At 34.1% G+C, this 20630-nt stretch overlaps 3 protein-coding genes across 3 annotated transcripts; 1 reads left to right on the top strand and 2 right to left on the bottom strand.

Annotated features, from left to right (window-relative positions):
• LOC7466403 (serine decarboxylase) lies at positions 1-3022 on the top strand. The gene is made up of 6 exons (XM_024596233.2): positions 1-124; positions 249-518; positions 873-1104; positions 1197-1390; positions 1489-1625; positions 2282-3022. The coding sequence occupies exons 2-6, from the start codon at positions 257-259 to the stop codon at positions 2846-2848; spliced, it is 1392 nt and encodes a 463-aa protein (XP_024452001.1). The 5' UTR covers positions 1-124; positions 249-256; the 3' UTR covers positions 2849-3022.
• Positions 3023-5990: 2968 nt separating this feature from the next.
• On the bottom strand, positions 5991-8868 carry LOC7466402 (abscisic acid 8'-hydroxylase 3). Its single transcript, XM_052450685.1, has 9 exons — positions 8452-8868; positions 8032-8350; positions 7783-7935; positions 7323-7589; positions 7156-7242; positions 6994-7072; positions 6811-6917; positions 6620-6738; positions 5991-6297 (listed from the first exon to the last, which is right to left on the bottom strand). The coding sequence occupies exons 1-9, from the start codon at positions 8658-8660 to the stop codon at positions 6207-6209; spliced, it is 1431 nt and encodes a 476-aa protein (XP_052306645.1). The 5' UTR covers positions 8661-8868; the 3' UTR covers positions 5991-6206.
• A 4500-nt stretch (positions 8869-13368) lies between these two features.
• Positions 13369-18482, bottom strand: LOC7467825 (transcription factor VIP1). The gene is made up of 4 exons (XM_002300889.4): positions 17654-18482; positions 17275-17407; positions 14417-14501; positions 13369-13917 (listed from the first exon to the last, which is right to left on the bottom strand). The coding sequence occupies exons 1-4, from the start codon at positions 18211-18213 to the stop codon at positions 13673-13675; spliced, it is 1023 nt and encodes a 340-aa protein (XP_002300925.2). The 5' UTR covers positions 18214-18482; the 3' UTR covers positions 13369-13672.
• Positions 18483-20630: the final 2148 nt, after the last annotated feature.

Below are 20630 nucleotides of genomic sequence, written 5' to 3'. Positions count from 1 at the left end.
AGTATTATTACCATATTTCTATAAATAACCAACTAATTATTTTCTATTTACCCCTCTCTAATCAAACTCCCTTCATTCAAGCAAGCAAGTAGCCACCGCCACTCCATTTCCTCAATTTCTTCAGGTGCCCTTTTCCCTCCCTTTAATGTTTCAGATCTACAGTTACATTAAAATCATTCCTCATTAAGGCAAGCAACCGATACATTAATCCTCCCCTCTTGTTTTCTTAACGGCTATTTTTGTAGCAGTAGAAACCATGGAAGCTGTCGATGCAGTGCCGGTTCACTTGAACGGGAAGGTTGAGATCGAGGACTTCGATCTGACGGTTGTGGAGGCGGAAAACGGAGATAAACAAAATGGAAGAGAGATTGTGTTAGGGAGGAACGTGCACACCACTTGCCTCGAAGTCACGGAGCCCGAGGCTAACGATGAATCTACCGGAGATAAAGAAGCTTATATGGCAAGCGTTTTGGCTCGCTACCGAAAGAACTTAATGGAAAGGACTAAACATCATTTAGGTGATCAATTTTTTGAACACCAATAGTAACACTAAATTTCATCATTACTATTATCATTACATTTTTTTTTTCGTAAGTGTCTAATTTGGTTTCTTAATAGCTCGTGTTGATGTTTCAATTTTAGAATTTTGCTTATTATTAATTTGTTCTTCCTCAATGCGGGAATTGAATCTGTTAACACTGCTCGGGATCTGGTCATTGTTTTGTTAATTTTGAAATGCATACAATTTGATTGGTATAATTGCTTTTAAAATTTATTATGTTGCTGGTGTTTGGAAGAGTCTGCTTGGTTCCATGTCTGTAGAATCTATTTATTTCGAGTTCGAATCGTTCACATGGTTTTATCTGTTATAGGTTATCCTTATAATCTGGACTTCGACTATGGTGCTTTGGGGCAGTTGCAACATTTCTCCATCAACAATCTTGGTGACCCGTTCATTGAGAGTAACTATGGTGTACATTCAAGACAATTTGAAGTTGGTGTTCTTGACTGGTTTGCACGTCTTTGGGAGATTGAGAAAAGTGAATACTGGGGTTACATCACTAATTGTGGTACAGAAGGCAATCTTCATGGGATTCTAGTTGGGTTAGTAGATTTTTCATGTTTCTTTTTGAATACGGAGGAGTTGAATCAAGTGCTAGAAAAGAGTGAGTTGCTAATGCATTTCAATTGTGCAGGAGGGAAGTGTTTCCTGATGGAATTCTCTATGCATCTCGAGAGTCGCATTATTCTGTCTTCAAAGCTGCTCGAATGTATAGAATGGGTTGTGTGAAGGTTGATTGTCTGGTATCTGGCGAGATTGACTGTGCTGATTTTAAAGTTAAACTACTTGCTAACAAGGACAAACCAGCCATCATTAACGTTAATATAGGTATCTTTCTCTCTTATGTGCACACACTCTTATGCAGACACATGCCCATGTCTGCTTGAGCATCATTAATTTGTTTCAATGGACCATTCTTATTGCAGGCACGACTGTCAAAGGAGCAGTTGATGATCTTGATCTTGTGATACAAACCCTTGAAGAAAGTGGATTTTCACAAGATCGATTCTATATTCACTGCGATGGAGCTTTATTTGGACTTATGATGCCTTTTGTCAAACGTGTAAGTGATTTCTTATGACTCCTGTTAGAAGATGATTTGATTGATCATAGGAAGGTAATAGTTCTTGTGTTTTCTGTAAGGCTCTTGGATCAACCAAATATGAATAACTCATGACATTTCATGAGGATCAATCCCATTTATTTTCTCTCCAGTTGGTCACCATCTATTAGAGTGACTGATTTGTTCTGCTTCTCTTAAGTATGTTAGAAATTAAGTAGTTCATCTTAACAAAATTTGACAAAAAGGGCTGAATCATCTGATCTAAATGTTTCTGTAGCATCACCAGCCCCTATACACTTGGAACAATCTCAAATCTTTCATTATGGCGGTTTTATTTCTGGAGCGCCTCCTCTTTGTTGGCATCTTTGACATGCTGATACATACAACCGTTGAACATTATAAAAGTCATTGATGGAACCATAAGAAGCAAAATATTATTTTCATGTACACAAAATGTAGAGAACAAGAAGTGGCCATATTCCATTATGCTAGCGAGACGTCATGATGTCATGCTGTCTCCCCTGTAGCTGTTTAGTATGTTGCGGTCACGCATTCCAATTTTCTTTGTTTGGGTCGTTAAGAAGTATACAAGTACCTGTTATTTTAGCGTTGTGGTCCTGGTTTTCTGTGTAGCTCATTTCATTGGTGATAAACAGGCACCGAAGGTTACTTTCAAAAAGCCCATTGGAAGCGTTAGTGTCTCTGGCCACAAGTTTGTGGGATGCCCAATGCCATGTGGCGTGCAGATAACAAGGATGGAGCACATTAATGTCCTCTCAAGCAATGTTGAGTACCTTGCTTCAAGGGATGCTACAATCATGGGAAGCCGTAATGGTCATGCCCCTATCTTCCTTTGGTACACGCTCAACAGAAAAGGATACAAAGGGTTCCAGAAAGAAGTGCAAAAGTGTCTCAGAAATGCTTATTACTTGAAGGACCGACTGCGTGATGCTGGGATTAGTGCTATGTTGAATGAGCTCAGCAGCACAGTTGTATTTGAGCGGCCTATAGATGAGGATTTTGTTCGCAGGTGGCAGCTAGCTTGCCAAGGGAATATTGCCCATGTTGTGGTTATGCCCAGCGTTACAATTGAGAAGCTCGATGATTTCGTGAATGAGTTAGTTGAAAAACGTTCAACTTGGTATCAAGATGAAAAAGTTCGGCCTCCTTGTATTGCAGCGGATATAGGGAGTCAGAATTGCTCTTGTGATTTGCACAAGTGAAGTGGTGAAGACACTATACCCGATATATTGTTTATCGCTTGAATAATCATAGATAATAGTCATAGATAATGGATGGTAGTCCACATGAGAAATTAAGTTTTAGTTTATGTATGGTTTAATTTATTTGAATATTTAGTTAAAGTTTATTAATCAAGTTTTATTTGTTTAGTTTAATTTAATTATTATTAAATATTTTTTTATGAGCTATAAGTTTTTTTTTAAATTTTTTTTTTAAATATTATTAATTATTATTAAATTAAGTTTTATATCCTACGTTTTAAAATATTATGCATTTGATGATATATTAAATAAAAATTATAAAGTTGCAGATTTTTACAACATCTATTTTTTCTCTTTAATTTTTTTCTCTTTCTTTGGCTTATTTTTCTTAGCTTTTTATTTTTTTTTAATTTTAAATCTCTTTTGCCTCATGTCAATTTTGGTATCAGAACTTTTTTTTTTCACAATTAAATAATGCATGAGCTTGTTTAGATCTTCAAATTCAAAAACCATTGTAAACTTTAGATCTTATGGGAAACTTTGATTAACAATGATAAAGAATGTAACAGTAAAAAAACAAAATGAAACAAAAAAATAATAATATTTCTGTTTACAGCTTAAATCTAAAAAAAATTTCTTTAATCTTTCTGTTTACAATTGACAAGGAAGAAAAAAAATAAAACTACTGTTCATCTTTAACACAGACCCATCCCTCTTCTAACCTAAACATACCCTTAGATCTGTTCTTCTCTTTAACCGTAACAACCAAATCAAGCAGCCAACAACCACCATAACCAATTAGCCACCACACACAACCACAATCTCCCAACCGACGACAGCCACCATTCATCCTCCCTAGCCAGATCATCCGCCACACCAAACCCATCCCAACTACCACAACCGCAGCAAGCACAACCTTAACAACCGTCCATAACACTCGCAGTGCCATCGTCCTCAGCAGGAACCAACAGATCGACGCCACAGACCATTGAAAGCCCCCATCTGCAGTGATCGCAAGATTTTCGTCTTCTGAAGCCACATCAGATCGATGCAACAGATCCTCGGCCCACGGTGCCACACTGCCTCGAGACGACAACTCCTTCACGCTGCCGATCGCAACCCACTACAGAACCACCTCTCTCTTCAATAGTGGCAAGGGAACCACTTAAGGTAGATTAATTCACTAATCCATGTCAGCATATAATCAACGCCACGTCAGCATATTCTTCCACGTCACCGCCATGCCAGCACATAATCAGTGCCATGCGTCAGCAATCTTCTCCATGTCAACAACAGTAACTACCAGCTTCCTACCAATCTAGATAGGAAATCACTTTACTTTTGATACGTTGAATTTTACTATGTATTATACTTGTTGTTTAACTTGTTATTAATAGTATTGTTTTGTGCTTAAAATTTTTTTTTTCATCTTGCATTATATTCTTATACTTTGCTTCCTTTATATTTTTCCATTTAAATTTTGCCATTAATCTTTTTTTTATTAATTGTGGAGTTTACCTGAAAGTGACTTTTATTTGATTAATTATTTATATTTAAGGTCTAGTATTGCACAGTTAAATTTTTTCTGGTGTTTTTTCTATTCATGATTAATTTATATATTAAAAAAAATAAAATTAATTTTATTTTTGTTTTGTGATTTCGCTTGTAAGAATAATAAGTGATCTCAATTCTATTTTTAAGCTAGTGTTGCATATATTTGTATCATGATCATTTAGTATTCAAATTTAAATCTACACTTATTATGAATTTAACTCTTAGTGATACTCTTATGACTGATACTCTTATAACTCTTAGGAAATCACTTTACTTTTGATACGTTGAATTTTACTATGTATTATACTTGTTGTTTAACTTGTTATTAATAGTATTGTTTTGTGCTTAAAATTTTTTTTTTCATCTTGCATTATATTCTTATACTTTGCTTCCTTTATATTTTTCCATTTAAATTTTGCCATTAATCTTTTTTTTATTAATTGTGGAGTTTACCTGAAAGTGACTTTTATTTGATTAATTATTTATACTTAAGGTCTAGTATTGCACAGTTAAATTTTTTCTGGTGTTTTTTCTATTCATGATTAATTTATATATTAAAAAAAATAAAATTAACTTTATTTTTTTTTTGTGATTTCGCTTGTAAGAATAATAAGTGATCTCAATTCTATTTTTAAGCTAGTGTTGCATATATTTATATCATGATCATTTAGTATTCAAATTTAAATCTACACTTATTATGAATTTAACTCTTAGTGATATTCTTATGACTGTTTGAGGAAAGCTGCAAAATTAGATGACCAACATATTTAAAACAATTGAATCCCAAGAAAGTTCTCGAATAAGGCATCTAAAGATCAATAAATATTACAAGAATAATCATTGTTGGCAAGTTCACCAAGAGCGCAACCAATATGACTATCATTTAGGTTACTCTAAATATGATGGTCTTGATAAACGAGTTATGAGCTCTAACAAAATAAAAAACCCTCACTTTGACCCTTGAATCTTTGATATGTGGATTTGTGATATAGATTAATTATTTAAGTGACACAATTTGTCTGATAATAAAAGAATTAGATCTCTTAAGATGATATTAATTGATGAAGCTCAATTTTGTTGAAGAGATGTTAAGGATTATTTAAAGAAGAGAAGTACACCTTCTACAATTAATTGGGTCAAAATAAAACAAAAGCCAGAGGAAAAGTAACTACCCAATTTTATTATCTCACAGCACAGATATCTTTTTTTAACCTAGTTATGTTTATGAGGATTTTCCCTGTTTTATATGTTTCTAAATCATGGTTAAACCAAGGTCATCCATAATTTCCTGCAGCTGGACAGCGGAAAATTTCCCCCTCCGTGTTTTATGATGGCTTGACAGGTTGGGTGGTTAATTAGATTCTTTATTACTCTGTACCAGTAAATATAGAATCCTTTTCCCTCCTTCCATCGCTATGATAAGTTCCAGTGTCTTTGCAAAGTTGTCTATTCTAATCTTCTTTCAATGGATTCTGGTCTTACCTTTTCGTATTGCATGGAAGGCTAGTTTTCTGGCAATCACATATAATGTGAACCTTACCTACGGATTTTTGAGTTTCAGACCCAAACTTAATTCACCACGCTGAAATGGTTCAAAATAGTGTTTTGTGGCAGCGCAAAGTTGAAGTTTGTTGCACAGCAGAAGACACAAAACGAGTCCTGTTATCATGAATTACATCATTGTTGAAGAGAAAATACATTGGTTTAAAAAGTTCTCGATGCTTATTCTTGTTATCTCATAAATGCTTCGAAGTTGTTCTTTCTTATCCATCCATATGTTCCTAGGAGGTAGATGCTTCACAGTTTATAGTGGCTCAACAATAACTGGATACTTGTTTCTTGGCATCCGCACAAGTGTTGGCTGGACAGAGTCATCTTTCTCAAGAGGTTTCCACCTATTATTGATACCAGAATTATAAACAGATAGTGATAATAATAACAATAATAATTAAAAAAGCTTCAAAAGGTTGAGATTGGATGAAGTGATCATGCTCTCCATGCAAGAATGTTCCTGCTCTCATGATGCAAGTATAGTACCATGCAATCTATATTGGTCTTCAAAAGGTTGAGATTGGATGAAGTGATCATGCTCTCCGTGCAAGAATGTTCCTGCTCTCATGATGCAAGTATAGTACCATGCAATCTATAATGGTCTTTCATGCAAGTGATATTTTTGTGCGTTCTATTCGATCGATTGAATATGGTTTTTCATCTTACTTGTATCTTATGACCAGGTGGTGTATGAAGACACAGATTTCTAGTCTGGCAAGGTTGATTCCAGGGCACATCCGCGGTCCACTACCAAATCCAAGAAAGCTGAAAGACTTTACGGGTGCCTGCAATTGATTTCAAAATTATTTCACTCTGCATATCAACTGATGATAATGGATTGTATTTGAGCTACTCACGTCAAATCTGGAAGGGTCAAACTTTTCTGGGTCGGGAAAAACTTGAGGGTCATGGTGGATGGAAACAACATCCAAGTTAATAGACCAGCCTTTCTTGATTTCATATCCTGCGATATTATGAAATGAATTAATACCACTATGTTCATATTGCTGCTTGACATCAGGTTTTGTGGATATACATACCGTCAATTTCAAAGTCCTGGGCAGCTTTTCTTGAAAACCAAGGTAATATTGTGGCTCTTCTGAGAGTTTCATTGATTACCTGGACATAATGGAAGAACCAAACATTCAAATAAGGGGAGATTTTAGCAGATGAATTTTTTTTTAAAAAAATCCCCCCCTCACTTTATTAGTATAAGGCATGTTGTTAACTTCGGACCATGTGAGGCTGGCTCCATCCGTTCTCTTTGATTGGATGTTTATATGCTCTTCCTGCAAGTCCAATATCAGACTGCATCCAGAAGTCATCCTCACAAAATAAAATATAATTGGAAGTCTGAATTTATCATTACTCGGAGTTTCTCTAAAACTGCAGGATTTTCTTCGAGAAATTTCATAAGCCAGGTGAGAGCAGCGGTTGTTGTATCGTGACCTGCAACTAGCAGAGTTAATATATTATCCTTCAGTTGTTTGTCTGTCAGTTTGTCCTCCTGATCTTCTCCACCTTCTGCTTTGCTATGTTTCATTATCAGGGATTCTAGGAAATCTTGTTGGATGCTTTTGCCACTTCTCCTCCCTGCGATTATTGAGTCTAACATGTCGTACATCCTATCCCGAGCCTGATGATAAGGTGCAAAATCTTATCAGAGCACATCTCAAAATATTCGTTTTTTCATGGATTGTTGTAAGAAATTATGTTCTCGATTTTGTCCTCAGTTTCCAAAGATTAATTAGTTGCTTCATATCTCACGTTACAGTTTGACAATATGGCATGAAGAATTAATTTGACAACATGGCAAGAAGAATTAATACCTTGATACCGTTATGATAAGCTGTTCCTGGGATTTTAAATGGCAGTGATGCAAATGAAGAAGAAATGATTTTGAAATTTGATCGAAACTTTTCCTGCTCTTCTCCAGCGGGTTCTAAGCTCATTATCATGTTACCGATTACTTTGAGAGTGAACTGCAAAAGTGGAAAGATATTTCAATAACATCCCAAAAACAACAGTGCAACCCGGGTGGGAAGCAATCTCTTTTGATTGAGCAACAGAGACTCAACTGTAGAAGCTTCTTCAAGGACCAGCACTGTTCGTCCAGACCATTGGTCTAATGTTTCCATAGCCACTGTGTTAATGAAGTGAAAATACGTTTTTAGGCCATCTACTGACAGGGGTTCTCCGATCAGACGCCGAAGCCTTTTGTGAGCTTCTCCGGTGGTTTGGAGCAAGCTGGTAGGGCCCAGCACCTGCTTCCCTGTATAAAAGAGGTTTAAACTCACCATCCCATCTTTTCCTGTCAACAAGATTTTACTTGCTTCTCTTCCAGTCATGAATACAGTGAATCTTCCCAGAACAAAAGTCTTGAAAACCTTTCCATACCTACGAAAAAGTTTCAAAAGAACAGAAAAACAAAGATCAAATTGTTTAGTAGCTGTAGCCGTTCGGACAATAAGACAGATTTTGAGAAGTAAATTGCTTACCTCTGCTGCCTGTTTTTCATGAAGCTGAATATACCAGCTGCACTAGAAAACGCGGATAGGAAAGAGAAACTTTCGCCAACAACTGGCCAACCCAAGCTACCTGGGATTACCTCCATTTCTTTTGGTGAAATCCGTGACTGTAGCCAGAAGAAAGCTGAAAATACAAGCATGCTTATGAGAATTAAGACCAGCAAGATGCTCAGTTCCATTGCTAGTCGCTTGATCCCACTACACAGCTAGCACCAAATATATATTCAGTTAACAAATAACAGTATTGAATGCATATATATATTTGGATGATGAGCTCTGATTTCTCCGGTATATTCTTCTCCTTGTTGTCGTTTCTCTAAGACCGTTGGAACTTATTAGGGACAATCTTTACTCTCTAAATTCCTCCGAATGCCGCTTCCACATTACGACTGCTTAGTAATTAACGTCAATTTATTAAATTGTATGATGCTAAAAAATGAAAATGAAATCTAATAAAATTAATCAGTTAAATCCGTGATCTCAGTTAAACTCGTGATCTGAATTATGAAATCAATTAGTTTCAACAATTTATTTTATAATTTTTTTTATTTAAAATAAACACCTATAAAATTAAGTACGAACCAAATATCAAGATGATTGAAAAAAAAAATCAAAACAAATTATGCTACCCAATTAGTAATCAACCAAATATTAAGTGATAAAACTGAGAAAAAATAAGCAAAAAATTAAAAAAAAATCAATTCTAATAGATAAAAAAAAAGAAAAAAGAAAAAAAAACCTAGTTTGTCGGGCTTAGATAACCTAGAAATCTTGGACCTAAAAAAAATAATGCTCAAGCAAGCAAGCTTGGAGCGACCTATATTCCTAGGCTTTTTTTTCAATTTTCTTAAGGGGGTTATCCACCTTTTAATTAATTGAAAAAAATACCAAGATTTCATTGACCTCTGGTCACTGAAAAATTTGCATGGTTTGTTTCATACCAAGAAAAACTCATTTTAACCATATTTTGACTAAAAAACAAAAAAAAAAACAACAACAACATAAACACTTTGTAAAATAGATCTATAGACCATAGTTATTAAACCCGGCCCGGGGGTTGACCCGACCAAGGGGCCGGGTCCCGGGTTTCATGGGTCAACCCGGATTAACCCAGAAAAATTAAAAAAAAATTAAAATTTTAATATTTCATATGAAAAAATCCATGTAAATATAAATTATACATATTATGAAGTTTAAAAGAATATTTTTTTTAAAAAATTATCCCACATTAAAAAGATATTATGTTAAGCTTTTAAGTTAAAGTATTTAAACTAAAAAAGTTTTTTATCCCACATTGAAAAAACATAACTTTTTCCTTGGAAACATAGAGTATATATACTAATGGGTTTCAAATCCCACATTGAAAAAACATAACTTTTTTCATGGGAACATAGAGTATATATATGAAAGGGTTTCAAATCCCACATTGAAAAGATAATATGTTATCTTTTTAAGTTGAAGTATTTAAACCAAAAGGTTTTTTATCCCACATTAAAAAAACATGATTTTTTTTCTTGAGAACATAGAGTATATATACTAATGGGTTTCAAATCCCACATTGAAAAAACATGGTTTTTTTCATGGGAACATGTAGTATATATATGAAAAAGCTTCAAATCCCACATTGAAAAGATATTATGTTATCTTTTAAGTTGAAGTATTTAAACCAAAAGGTTTTTTATCCCACATTGAAAAAACATGACTTTTTTCTTGGGAACATATAGTTTATATACTAATGGATTTCAAATCCCACATTTGAAGAAAAAAAAAAATCGGGTCTCGTTCGGGTTCGCCCGGGTCGCCCGGGTTTGGCCGGGCTGTTGCCACAGCCGGTCTTTTATTAAACCCGGACCGGTCCAGCCACCGGGTCTACCGGGTCCCGGGTCGACCCGCCGGGCCCGACCGGGTTTAATAACAGTGCTATAGACTCTAACAATCCAAAAATTGACTTCAAAACCCACAATCAACCTGAAACCAAAATTCTTTTCGGATTCAGATCTTTATGTAATTTTAAGTGAAAAAATACCTTGAATAAACTCTCAATGTAAAAAAAAACGTGTTGACTCCAAAATAACTTGTTTTCGTGTTCAGAACCGGTCTCAACCAAAACTTTCTCTTTTTACAACTGAAATCCGGTCAATTTATCTTTCCTCTCTCAAACCAGGGATAAAAAATTAAAAAAAATGAAGTTTGGGACCAAATTTGAATTTCTCTGAAAGTTTATAATTTAAAAAATTAAAGGACTAAAATGTATGTTTAGCTTCAAGTTTATAATATCTTTTTTTATCTTTGAATAGAAGAGGAACTAAAAAACAAATCATTTTGACAGATTGTGATTTGTCTTTTAATAAATAGTGGCGTGCGGAATAATATTTTCCCTGTTTTTTTTAGTGTATTTTTTTTTAATTTGGTTTAAAATTAAAAATTAAAAGTAAGTGTCTAAAGATGTTTTGATGGATGTGTAAAAATTATATATATAAATGTAAGTGGGTGGGTTTTTTCTATTGTAAAAAAGAAAAGAAAAAACTGGCATCATTCATCCAACTGATTGTATTATCAGCCCACCAAATCAAACATCAATGCGCAACAAGGAGAAGAATTCGTCACCTTCGCTTATTACAAGACAACCATAAGCTTGCAAGAAACGTTCACATGAGCGACAAAATCTAGATGTTTGGTTTTATGTTGAAGGTTTATTCACTTTTAACCTTGTTTGGTATATTGTTAGTAGGAGAGGAAGGAAAAAATAAGGTGGCTAACACTTGATCCTTAAAAAATGTCAAGTATTAACCCAAGTGGGGGTGATGAAAAAATGTCAAGGGAGGATACTTTTTTAGATTTGTGCTTTTTTTTTATAAAAACAATCATCCTCGTGTTTGATTTTCTTTTCCTTTTTAAAAAATAATATTTTTTATTATATTTAATTTAAGCATTGATTTAAAATTTATTAGATCCCACATATATGAGTAATTATATGGTTCTGATTTGAAAATTTTAAGACCTATCTTAAGGCTATAAACACTTTAGATCGAAACAAAATAATTATTTAATTCTAAATAAAATTTACTCGGTTACTGGTAAATTGCTAAACTAGTAACCCATAGTTTGCAATTATTTTCAAATATAATTTAAAATAGTAGCATTAATCTGCTATAGCATATTTATCTTTCACGTAAAAATCAAATGTTAATTAGGTATTTATCCTGAATTTATTATTTTTAAACAATAGAAAAGGCCCACCCACTTACGTATATATAATTTTTACACATCTTTAACAACTCTCTATCCTTTAAATATTTTCTTACACCCTTAACATGTAACCTTTATACACTTGACTTTCAATTTTTAATTTTGAATCAAATTAAAAAACTATTCACCGTGGATATCAATTCAATATACATATTATTTGATAAGCACTTATGTATGATATTTTTTATATTTCAGTTTATGAAAAAAAAGCTATTTCATTTCATAAAAAAAACATAATATATATTAATCTCAATAGTTCTAATTAATATTCAGTCTTAATAGAGTATTGATTATGAACATTTAGGAATAATGTTTTAATGCAATAAAAATATTATAATTATAACAATTTTATAATTTTCTTTATAAAATATTTTTGTTCAAAATTTTTTATTTAAATTTTTTAATTAAATATTATATATATATATATATATAATTAAAATCATATATAACCAATTTATTTATTTATTATTATTATTTTTTTTAGATTAACATAGGTGTCTAGGCCAGCTTGCGCGCACCACGACTAATTCCACGGGCCTTGAAGTTAATGACCATGTAAGCCTCCAGTGGTCATCATATGAGCAACCAAGGACTCGAACCTGAGACCACAGAGAGAGCAAACTTTTTAATTTCTTACCACTAGACTACCATCTAGATGGTTGTATATAATCAATTTATCGAACCTGAGACCACAGAGAGAGCAAACTTTTTAATTTCTTACCACTAGACCACCACCTAGATGGTTGTATATAATTAATTTATTAGTTATATAACATATGGATATTAGCGAAAGTCTTCGCACGCTGCCTGCCGGATTCAGCCCCTCTCCATTGCAAGCTGCCAATGCCCTTGGCTTCGTCAAGGCAATGCGATCTTGTTGGCGGGTCTGCACCTAGACTTTCCACAAACCCACAAAACATTCTGCCAACTTCCCACGCTACCAGAATGAGTATGCCTTGGGCTATCCATCACCCAAGTCTAGACTCATGCCTGCTTGCATAAGTTGGTGCAATGCTTGCCGAAATCGCTGCTGTCTTGTGGGATATCATTGCCCATTATATCTTTTCAGCTATTGGAGTTTTTGTAAGTGTAATTGTAGTTATTTTTTAAAATATTTTTTTTTTACAAAAATATGCTAATAATATTATTTTATTTTTTAAAAATTATTTTTAAAATCAGCACATTAAAATGATTTAAAAACATCAAAAACATATTAATTTAAAAAAAATTAATTTTTTCTAAAACACATTTCAAAGGCATTAGGCATTGCCAAACGAGCTCGCGCAAACCTAGCCAATTTGACACTCTGACAGTCCTTTTAGCTGGAGGGAATCTTGCTCGGTCACAAGTGATGACAGGCAGATGAAAGAAAAAAAAAAGAACTGAAAAGGGTAGTCTCCATCAAGAATAGCAAATGGTTGGGCCAACGATCCCTGCAAAATATAGCCACCAACCGCCTCCAAAACCTCACCGGTTGCCATTCTCATCCATGTATTCTGGAGGACTAAAATATAACCCTTTAGGCTTTTATTGATGTCAAAAAATTGCATGCTCGTCATTTAATTGTGAATGGCGTAAGAGATCACTTCTGACCAAGGTTAGCTCATAGCTGGTTGAAACCAGGGGAGGAAAAACATATTTCAAAGGAAAATGTGTGGTGCTTGGTCCTGCCGAACCCAGAGATTAATTATTCTGCACATAGAAGATTACAATAGTCATCCACTCAATTGTTTAATGAAGGCCTAATTTCTATGCAACATGTGATAAATATAATCTGTCCTGAGGATAACATAGCCTGACGTGACAGGAGCTACGAGAAAGTACTCTCACAGCCTGTGCCTGCAACCAATATACATGCTTACATATACAAGATGCTACGAGGGTCGAACTAATTTCTATTTTGCAACATTACATTCCAGCAAATGAGGTTCCGCCGGTGACATTAGACCCTTTGGCTGAAATTTGAGAAGCTAGGGTGTGGCTGCCCATTATGAGTCTGGCCAGTGGTGGATGGCTGTGGCATGTGCAGCTGCTGCTGAGCTTGCTGGTTGCCAAAGGTTTGTAAGCCCTGATGGGAGGAGAATTGAGGAGGTAGACCTCTGTTGAAAGGGTTTCCATTGACAGCCGGAACCTGACCGGTTGCTATCTTAAGCCGCTGCACCTCTTCCCTTAATGCTTCATTCAGAGCTGCACACCATGGAAAATTACAAAACACCAATTCATCACTACTCTAGATTCATCCCCTAAAACTACTGATGAAAAATAAGTAAGTGAACATGTTAAAATAATCAAACATGAGCATTTTGGCAGAGCGCCAAAAAAAAAAGTTCATATGGAAATGATAAAAGGTATTTCTCCCATTTTAAGAATAATTTCAAAGCATGGCAACAACATAATACCTTTGGCTAAATGATGCTGACATGCTATAACTTATACTCAACAGACACACCTACACCCAAACCTGCCCAGGCACTGTTTAAGATGTGGCAAATTATGACATATCACATCCATCAAATGCTAAAAGAGGACGATGTTCACATACCAGGTGGGGAGCTTAGATTATGCAAGTACATTATAATGTTACCTGGTGTGCTTAGATTATGCAAGTACATTATAATGTCAAACAAATAGAAAAATGTGATTATTACACCTCCAAAAAAGAAAAACATTCTTATTCAAAGCGTACCATCTCTAAGGTGTGCTTGTTGCTCCATAGCCTGTAACCTCAGTTTCAGTTCCTTATTCTCAACAGTTAACCCAGTGGTGTCTCTCTGCATCCATAAAAAGAATATAGACAAACATTAGCTTTCCTCCATATTTTTCTGTATGTTTTTTCCCAACTGATTTTTTAGCCAGTACCAGCTGCAGCCTCTATGAGTGCCATCCAGGTTACTGGAAGGATACAGACAAGTCTGCATAAATTAGTACAATTTTGAACAAGATACCCATATCATCTAAAAACAAATTCAAAAAAGCACGCAGGTGGAAAAGGAAATATAGCAACATGTACTGGACTATATATAGCCCATGCAGCCCACAACTTAAATATGCTCAACAAATATCATTGCATCTTTTGGGAAATCCATGGATATGGAAACTATTTGCCAAGGTGAAAATAGGAGCCTACATTTTTCAAAGTCATATACCTGTCTAATACAAAGCACAGGACATACTTGTCAATATACACAAACACATCAATGAATTGCACAATCTATATTGGGAAACATAAATAATGTTCTGCCGATTAATAACTGGATAAGAGTGTAAACAAGAATCTGAAGTGAAGCTGTCTGTAGGTAAGTCTCAAACACCAATCAACTTGTAATTTAGATAACTATCCAAACAGAGATTTATCCAAGCATATTTTTAAGAAAAATAATCCAGATTTCAGGGAGGTGTTAATGTGGGCTCCACTTTCACATGAAATTTAAATGTATTTCAACACTTGAAACAGAGCTTGCAGCCACTACTTTCCATGCATGGTGACTGCAGGATTTAATTTCATGTCTTCAATACAAAGCCAAAGGGACAAAACCATCTAAGATAGCTAGAATCTTTGCTACAGGTTCCAACTGAGATTATGGACAGCCATTGTGGGAGTTAAGATGATATGAAATCTCACAAGGTTTGTTGCATTTCAAAATAAATGTTAAAAAAAGTTCCAGATAATCTTTTAGTAAGGTTTCTGGGGGCATGTCTCAATAGCTAAGGCTGATAAATACTTTCATTGGAGAGCATTTATGGGCGTGCAGAAACAGGGCTGGTTGCATGAATGGTTGGATGGGTTGCAGTTGAACTGCCATGAGTGTCCACATGCACTATGCATTTATGCATGATAACACAGAGAACAATTATATCCAGTATTTTGGAATGACAATATGGTGCATGCTTCAGAAGATGGAATGAGTTAAGCGTGTGGACAATAAGCATAACTCATTGTTTTTGGCTATAAGTTTTGAAATGATTGATGCATCACTCAATTCTTCCACGCTTCAACATGAAATCAAAAGCTCTTGCTCAAATTTATTCTATAAAATCCTTCTAGAGTGCAAGTGCAGCTGAAACAGAGTTCAAGTCCAGTGAGGTCAATTCATCCTGTTAAATCTGGTTCATCATCAGGGGTTCTATAAATAAGATGATCTGGTAGTATGACAGCACGCAAGCAACCAGTTTGACTGAGCTCAAATTGACAGACCCAAGTATCTCCTTTTTATCACGGCCACTGACAATATGAAATGAGGCAGCTTGCTGCAGTTGACGCATAGATGACATCGTGCTATTTAAGAAACTTCATTGATATCACTAAAATATAACTATTAATCACTGTAAAGGATATAAACACAACAGTTCTTGTCTTCGAGGATAAGTAGCAATTGCGTGGCCACAACAAAAATAGTAATATGATTACTGTGTCAGGTATGTTACCATAACAACCAGAACTTCTCACTGAGAATTAACACAATATTCAACACGATGCTTAAATTAGAACACTAGAAGATAATACTAGTGCATAATCTCATAAATTCATAACCAAATGAGATGGTTAGTCAGCGGTTGTAAACGGTGATTAGATAAAACTTGAACAGAATTGACATGTCAAAATATTATAAATGGTTTCACAATTGAAAATATGGTTGACCTAAACTTCCAATTATGGAACACACAAGACAGTGTGTTGGGGTTAATGCCTCAAATATAAAAGGCATGTAGCTGCTTGGTGCAGGTGACGCATGAAAGACGCCATGCTATTATATTAAAGAAGTCGCTTTGATGTCAGTTAAAGAACTATTAATCACTATATGGCTACACTGTTCTTTCCTTCAAGGATACGGAGCAAGGTGCTTGGCCTTAACATAGTAATCTGATCAACGAGTCAGGTTTGTCATCATAAGAACTGAAACTTCTCAAATCAAGAACTAACCCAGCATTTAATGCAATGCTTAAAATAAAACACCAAAAATGATCATTGTTCCATGCATAATTACATGGGTCCACCACAAAATACGATGCATCAGTTAAAACAATAACATGTGGAAAGAATTTTTTTACAAAACACGAAAAAAGTTATTAAATCAGAGTCTTGAAAAATGGTTATACAAATGCAAGAAAGGTTAAAAGAGATTTTGATTGAACATAAACTTCCTATTATGGGATGGACATAGCTTAAAACAAATAAGGCAATATATCAAGGTAATGCCTCAACATGCCATAGCCAAATTGTAAAGTACCATAGCTTCTATACTTGCTTTCCATCCTGTTAAACTCTAATAGATATCTCAAAATGGTATCAAATGAATTGTCCATCATGAGACAAAAGTCATTAATCACTCCATCAAGAGATCAAAGTCATAATCAATAGATCCAACGATTATTCACACGTGAGACATCACAAACAAAATATTGCAGCTCCATGCATTCCCATACAGAAAACAATCATCACTTCACAGGGCAATGAAGCACAAATTCAATAAAAGAAACCAAATCTAATTATATTTCTCAAGGAAGTTAGATAAAACCATTAAACAAAACAAAACCAACATATACCTGCAGCATCGTGACCTGTGCGGAGAGGGTGGTTGCTTCAGTCTGAAGCGTCTGCACCTTCCTCTCTAGCTCGCCAGTGTATCTGATTTTCCTCTCCTTTGACCGTGCTGCGGATTGCCTATTAGCAAGAATCCTAGAAAACACAAACATTTCGTTAAAAAAACCCTCATCACTAATCATTTTACCCAGCAAAATGACAATTCAAACAACAAAAGACCACAGAACTAATAACATCACACTACTACTTCTCCATCTTTCTACTGAAGTACTACAATAATTAACACATATAATATATATAGCTTAGGAAGCAAATGAGAAACAGTTAGAATTAATCATTAGAGATTAATTTTAAATTAAAAAAAAAAAGAAAAGGTCAAACCTTTTAGCTCTTTTGGGATCAATCAAAGATAGCTCTGCAAGTCTATCGGGAGCCATAGCTTTCTTGACACCATCAATCATAATAGAATCCACCTCAAACGACCCATCCATCGAATAGCTATGCCTGTGGTGGGGGTTCGCGGCCCTCTTTTCTCCCGCTACCGCTTTCCCGTCGAATTTCTCATCTGCACCGCCGGCAGCCCCAAGACCCAAACCGTCAAAAAAGTCGGAGTCCATAGACAAGCTCCGGAGGTGATTGACGGGTTTGGGCTTCTGATTCTGACCGTTGGATGTGGAGTCATCGGACAAGGAGTCGACGGCCATGGGAGCTGCAGGTGGAGGGTGGGTGGTGGTGGTGGTGGTGGTGGTGGTGTTGGGAGTAGGGAGGTCGTCGAGAGATGAGAGGTCGAAGTCAGAAGCATCTAAGAAGAGGAGGTCGTCGAAGCGGAAGGACGTATCTGAGTGGGCCCTTCTGTGGTGGCTCCCTCGGTAAGGTGTCTCCGGCATCTGCTCAATGTCAACCGTCATGGGCTGCTTCCCTCTGAACTTGGTGGGGTCCATTGTTGGACTTAGAGCGGTGGTTTTGGTGGAACTGTGTTGGTTGAGTAAAGAATACAGACAACAGCTCCACTTGAGACGGAGAGGGTTTGTAAAGAGATTTGAGAGATTATGTGCTGTCTGCTGTCTATTTTTGCTTTGTTACGCGGTTTCCACAAATAACTTTTTTATTGTTTTTTTTAACCGCACACTCTCTACGCAGGCTCTCTCTAATCAGAGCACACGGTCTCCCTCCCAATAAACTCTACCTTTTTCGCTTCGTTGTTGTCGTCGTTTCCTTTCCATGTATGATAATTTTTATTCAAGCTCGCAATGCAATGCAGTGTTTTAACTAATTATATACCCGCGTTATTAGATTTTAAAATCTATTTTTTTAAGTTTTTTTTTATAATTTCAAAAAATATTTTTTGAAAACGAATTATTATTTTCTTATTCATGCAATTTTTTACTAAAATATTTCTTTATAGTAACAAGTATTTTAAATTAAAAGTAAAGGCAATTAAAATATCTTTTTTATAAAAATATCAATAATTTAAAATAAATAGGAAAATATGAATCCCTTCAATCTAAACTACATTTTTTTATTAATAGAAACATGGTTTTTTTTATTAAAAGCATTGTCTTTTAAATAAAAAAAACTTATATTAATAAAATATTGAAAATCATGCCTCCATATTTCATATACTATTAAAAAATAATTAATCTAATAAAAATATGTAAGATATTTATAATAAAAAATATAAATCTTATTTTTATTGAATATTTTTTGCCACAAATATTTTTTTTTGCATATTAGGTTAATAAATAATAATTAACAGGATTGTTGCTAAAATTACAAAAACAAATGCTATGATCAAATTTGAAAACAAAGGTAAAATTGAATGGTATTAGTGGAATAATATTTTAAATATAATCTTAATTATTTATTTATAGTGAATTTTATCATAACTTATTTTTTACCTTAATTTTTTTATGTGTTTTGTTCAATTTATATATATATATATATATATATATATATATATATAGAGAGAGAGAGAGAGAGAGAGAGAGAGAGAGGAGTTTAAGGGTGAAATAAAAAGAAAAAGAGAACAAGGAACTAAGTACAGGATGGACTAAAAATTAATAATGGGAGATTGTGTTAAAAAAAAATAGATAGAAAGATCAAGTAAAGTTTAAAAATTATTGCAAAAGATCCTACACATTAAAAAAAAATTAATTATGAGTCCATAATAAACAATGAAACAATATAATTATCTAATATTGTTTTTCTAGTTAGCACAAAAATAACTTTATGACTTCCGATTTCCTATCTTTAGTGGAGGTGACTAACACTGCTGACACGTTTCATCTTGTTTATTTTTATGTTTTAAAAGAGTTTTAAAAAAAAATATTTTTTAAATTTTTTATTTGTTTCAAATTAATATTTTTTTAGTTTTTTTAGATAATCTTGATGTGCTGATATCAAAAATTAAAAAAAAATATCATTTTAATACATTTCTAAGTGAAAAGCATTTTGAAAAGCAACTGCAACTACACTCCCAAACAGACTTAGAGGAGTAAGTTGTGTTTCCTGCAGAGTGGTCCACGCGCTACAGCATTAATAGCTCCTTCATGCGTGTAGCCCACATGCCGAGACCGTTTCTTTTTTCTTTCCATCAATTCTCTTCATGTCCCAACTGACTCTAACGACTCGTAAAGATTAATTTTAATCCTTATATATGATTTATTTGTTGTTCAAATAATTTTGTAATTTGTTTTGTTAAATTTTGAACCGCGCGAATGTATGTTAATGTTGATGTGGTTTTGAATATATTCACAGTGTATTCATGATTTTCTTTTCGTGTTAGATTATGCTTATTTATATTAATTGAATTTGTGTGAAATATTGGTGGTTATGCTTGGTAAAATAATTAATTTATGTTGGGTTAATATAATTTGAGTAATTAAATGAAACAATTCAAAACCCAAGTTCGTGTTAATTATTATTTTGAATCTTGTCCCCGTAATAAAAAAAAAGTGAGGATTTAGTTTCATTATCAAACCTACATCCAAAATCATTATCTTAGGAGTTTTCACCTCTAATAACATATGCATTTAGTTTAGGCAAAAATATTAGCATGTATGAATAATAAGTATTTTTATCCAAAAATCAAATAACAATACAACTTACCTTAAGCATGATGTTTTATGGTGTTTCATCTTTCTTTTAGCATAACAAATTCTTTATCCAAAAATCTTTAAAGACTAGTTAGTGTTCATAATAATCATAAAATTAGGTGGTAACACCTTTTCTTATTTTTATCATTTCATGTAATCAATTCACCAAGATCCCCCCTTGACAAATTTTAATTAAAATTTTAGATAAAAAATAAAATAAATAAGGTTTGTCTAAAAGAAGGTCAGATGCCCAGATTTAGACG

The sequence above is a fragment of the Populus trichocarpa genome, chromosome 2, assembly GCF_000002775.5.
Source record: "Populus trichocarpa isolate Nisqually-1 chromosome 2, P.trichocarpa_v4.1, whole genome shotgun sequence".
Taxonomy (NCBI): Eukaryota; Viridiplantae; Streptophyta; class Magnoliopsida; order Malpighiales; family Salicaceae; genus Populus; species Populus trichocarpa.
Note: the sequence above shows the minus strand (reverse complement) of the source record. Positions and strands in the feature narration are given on the sequence as shown.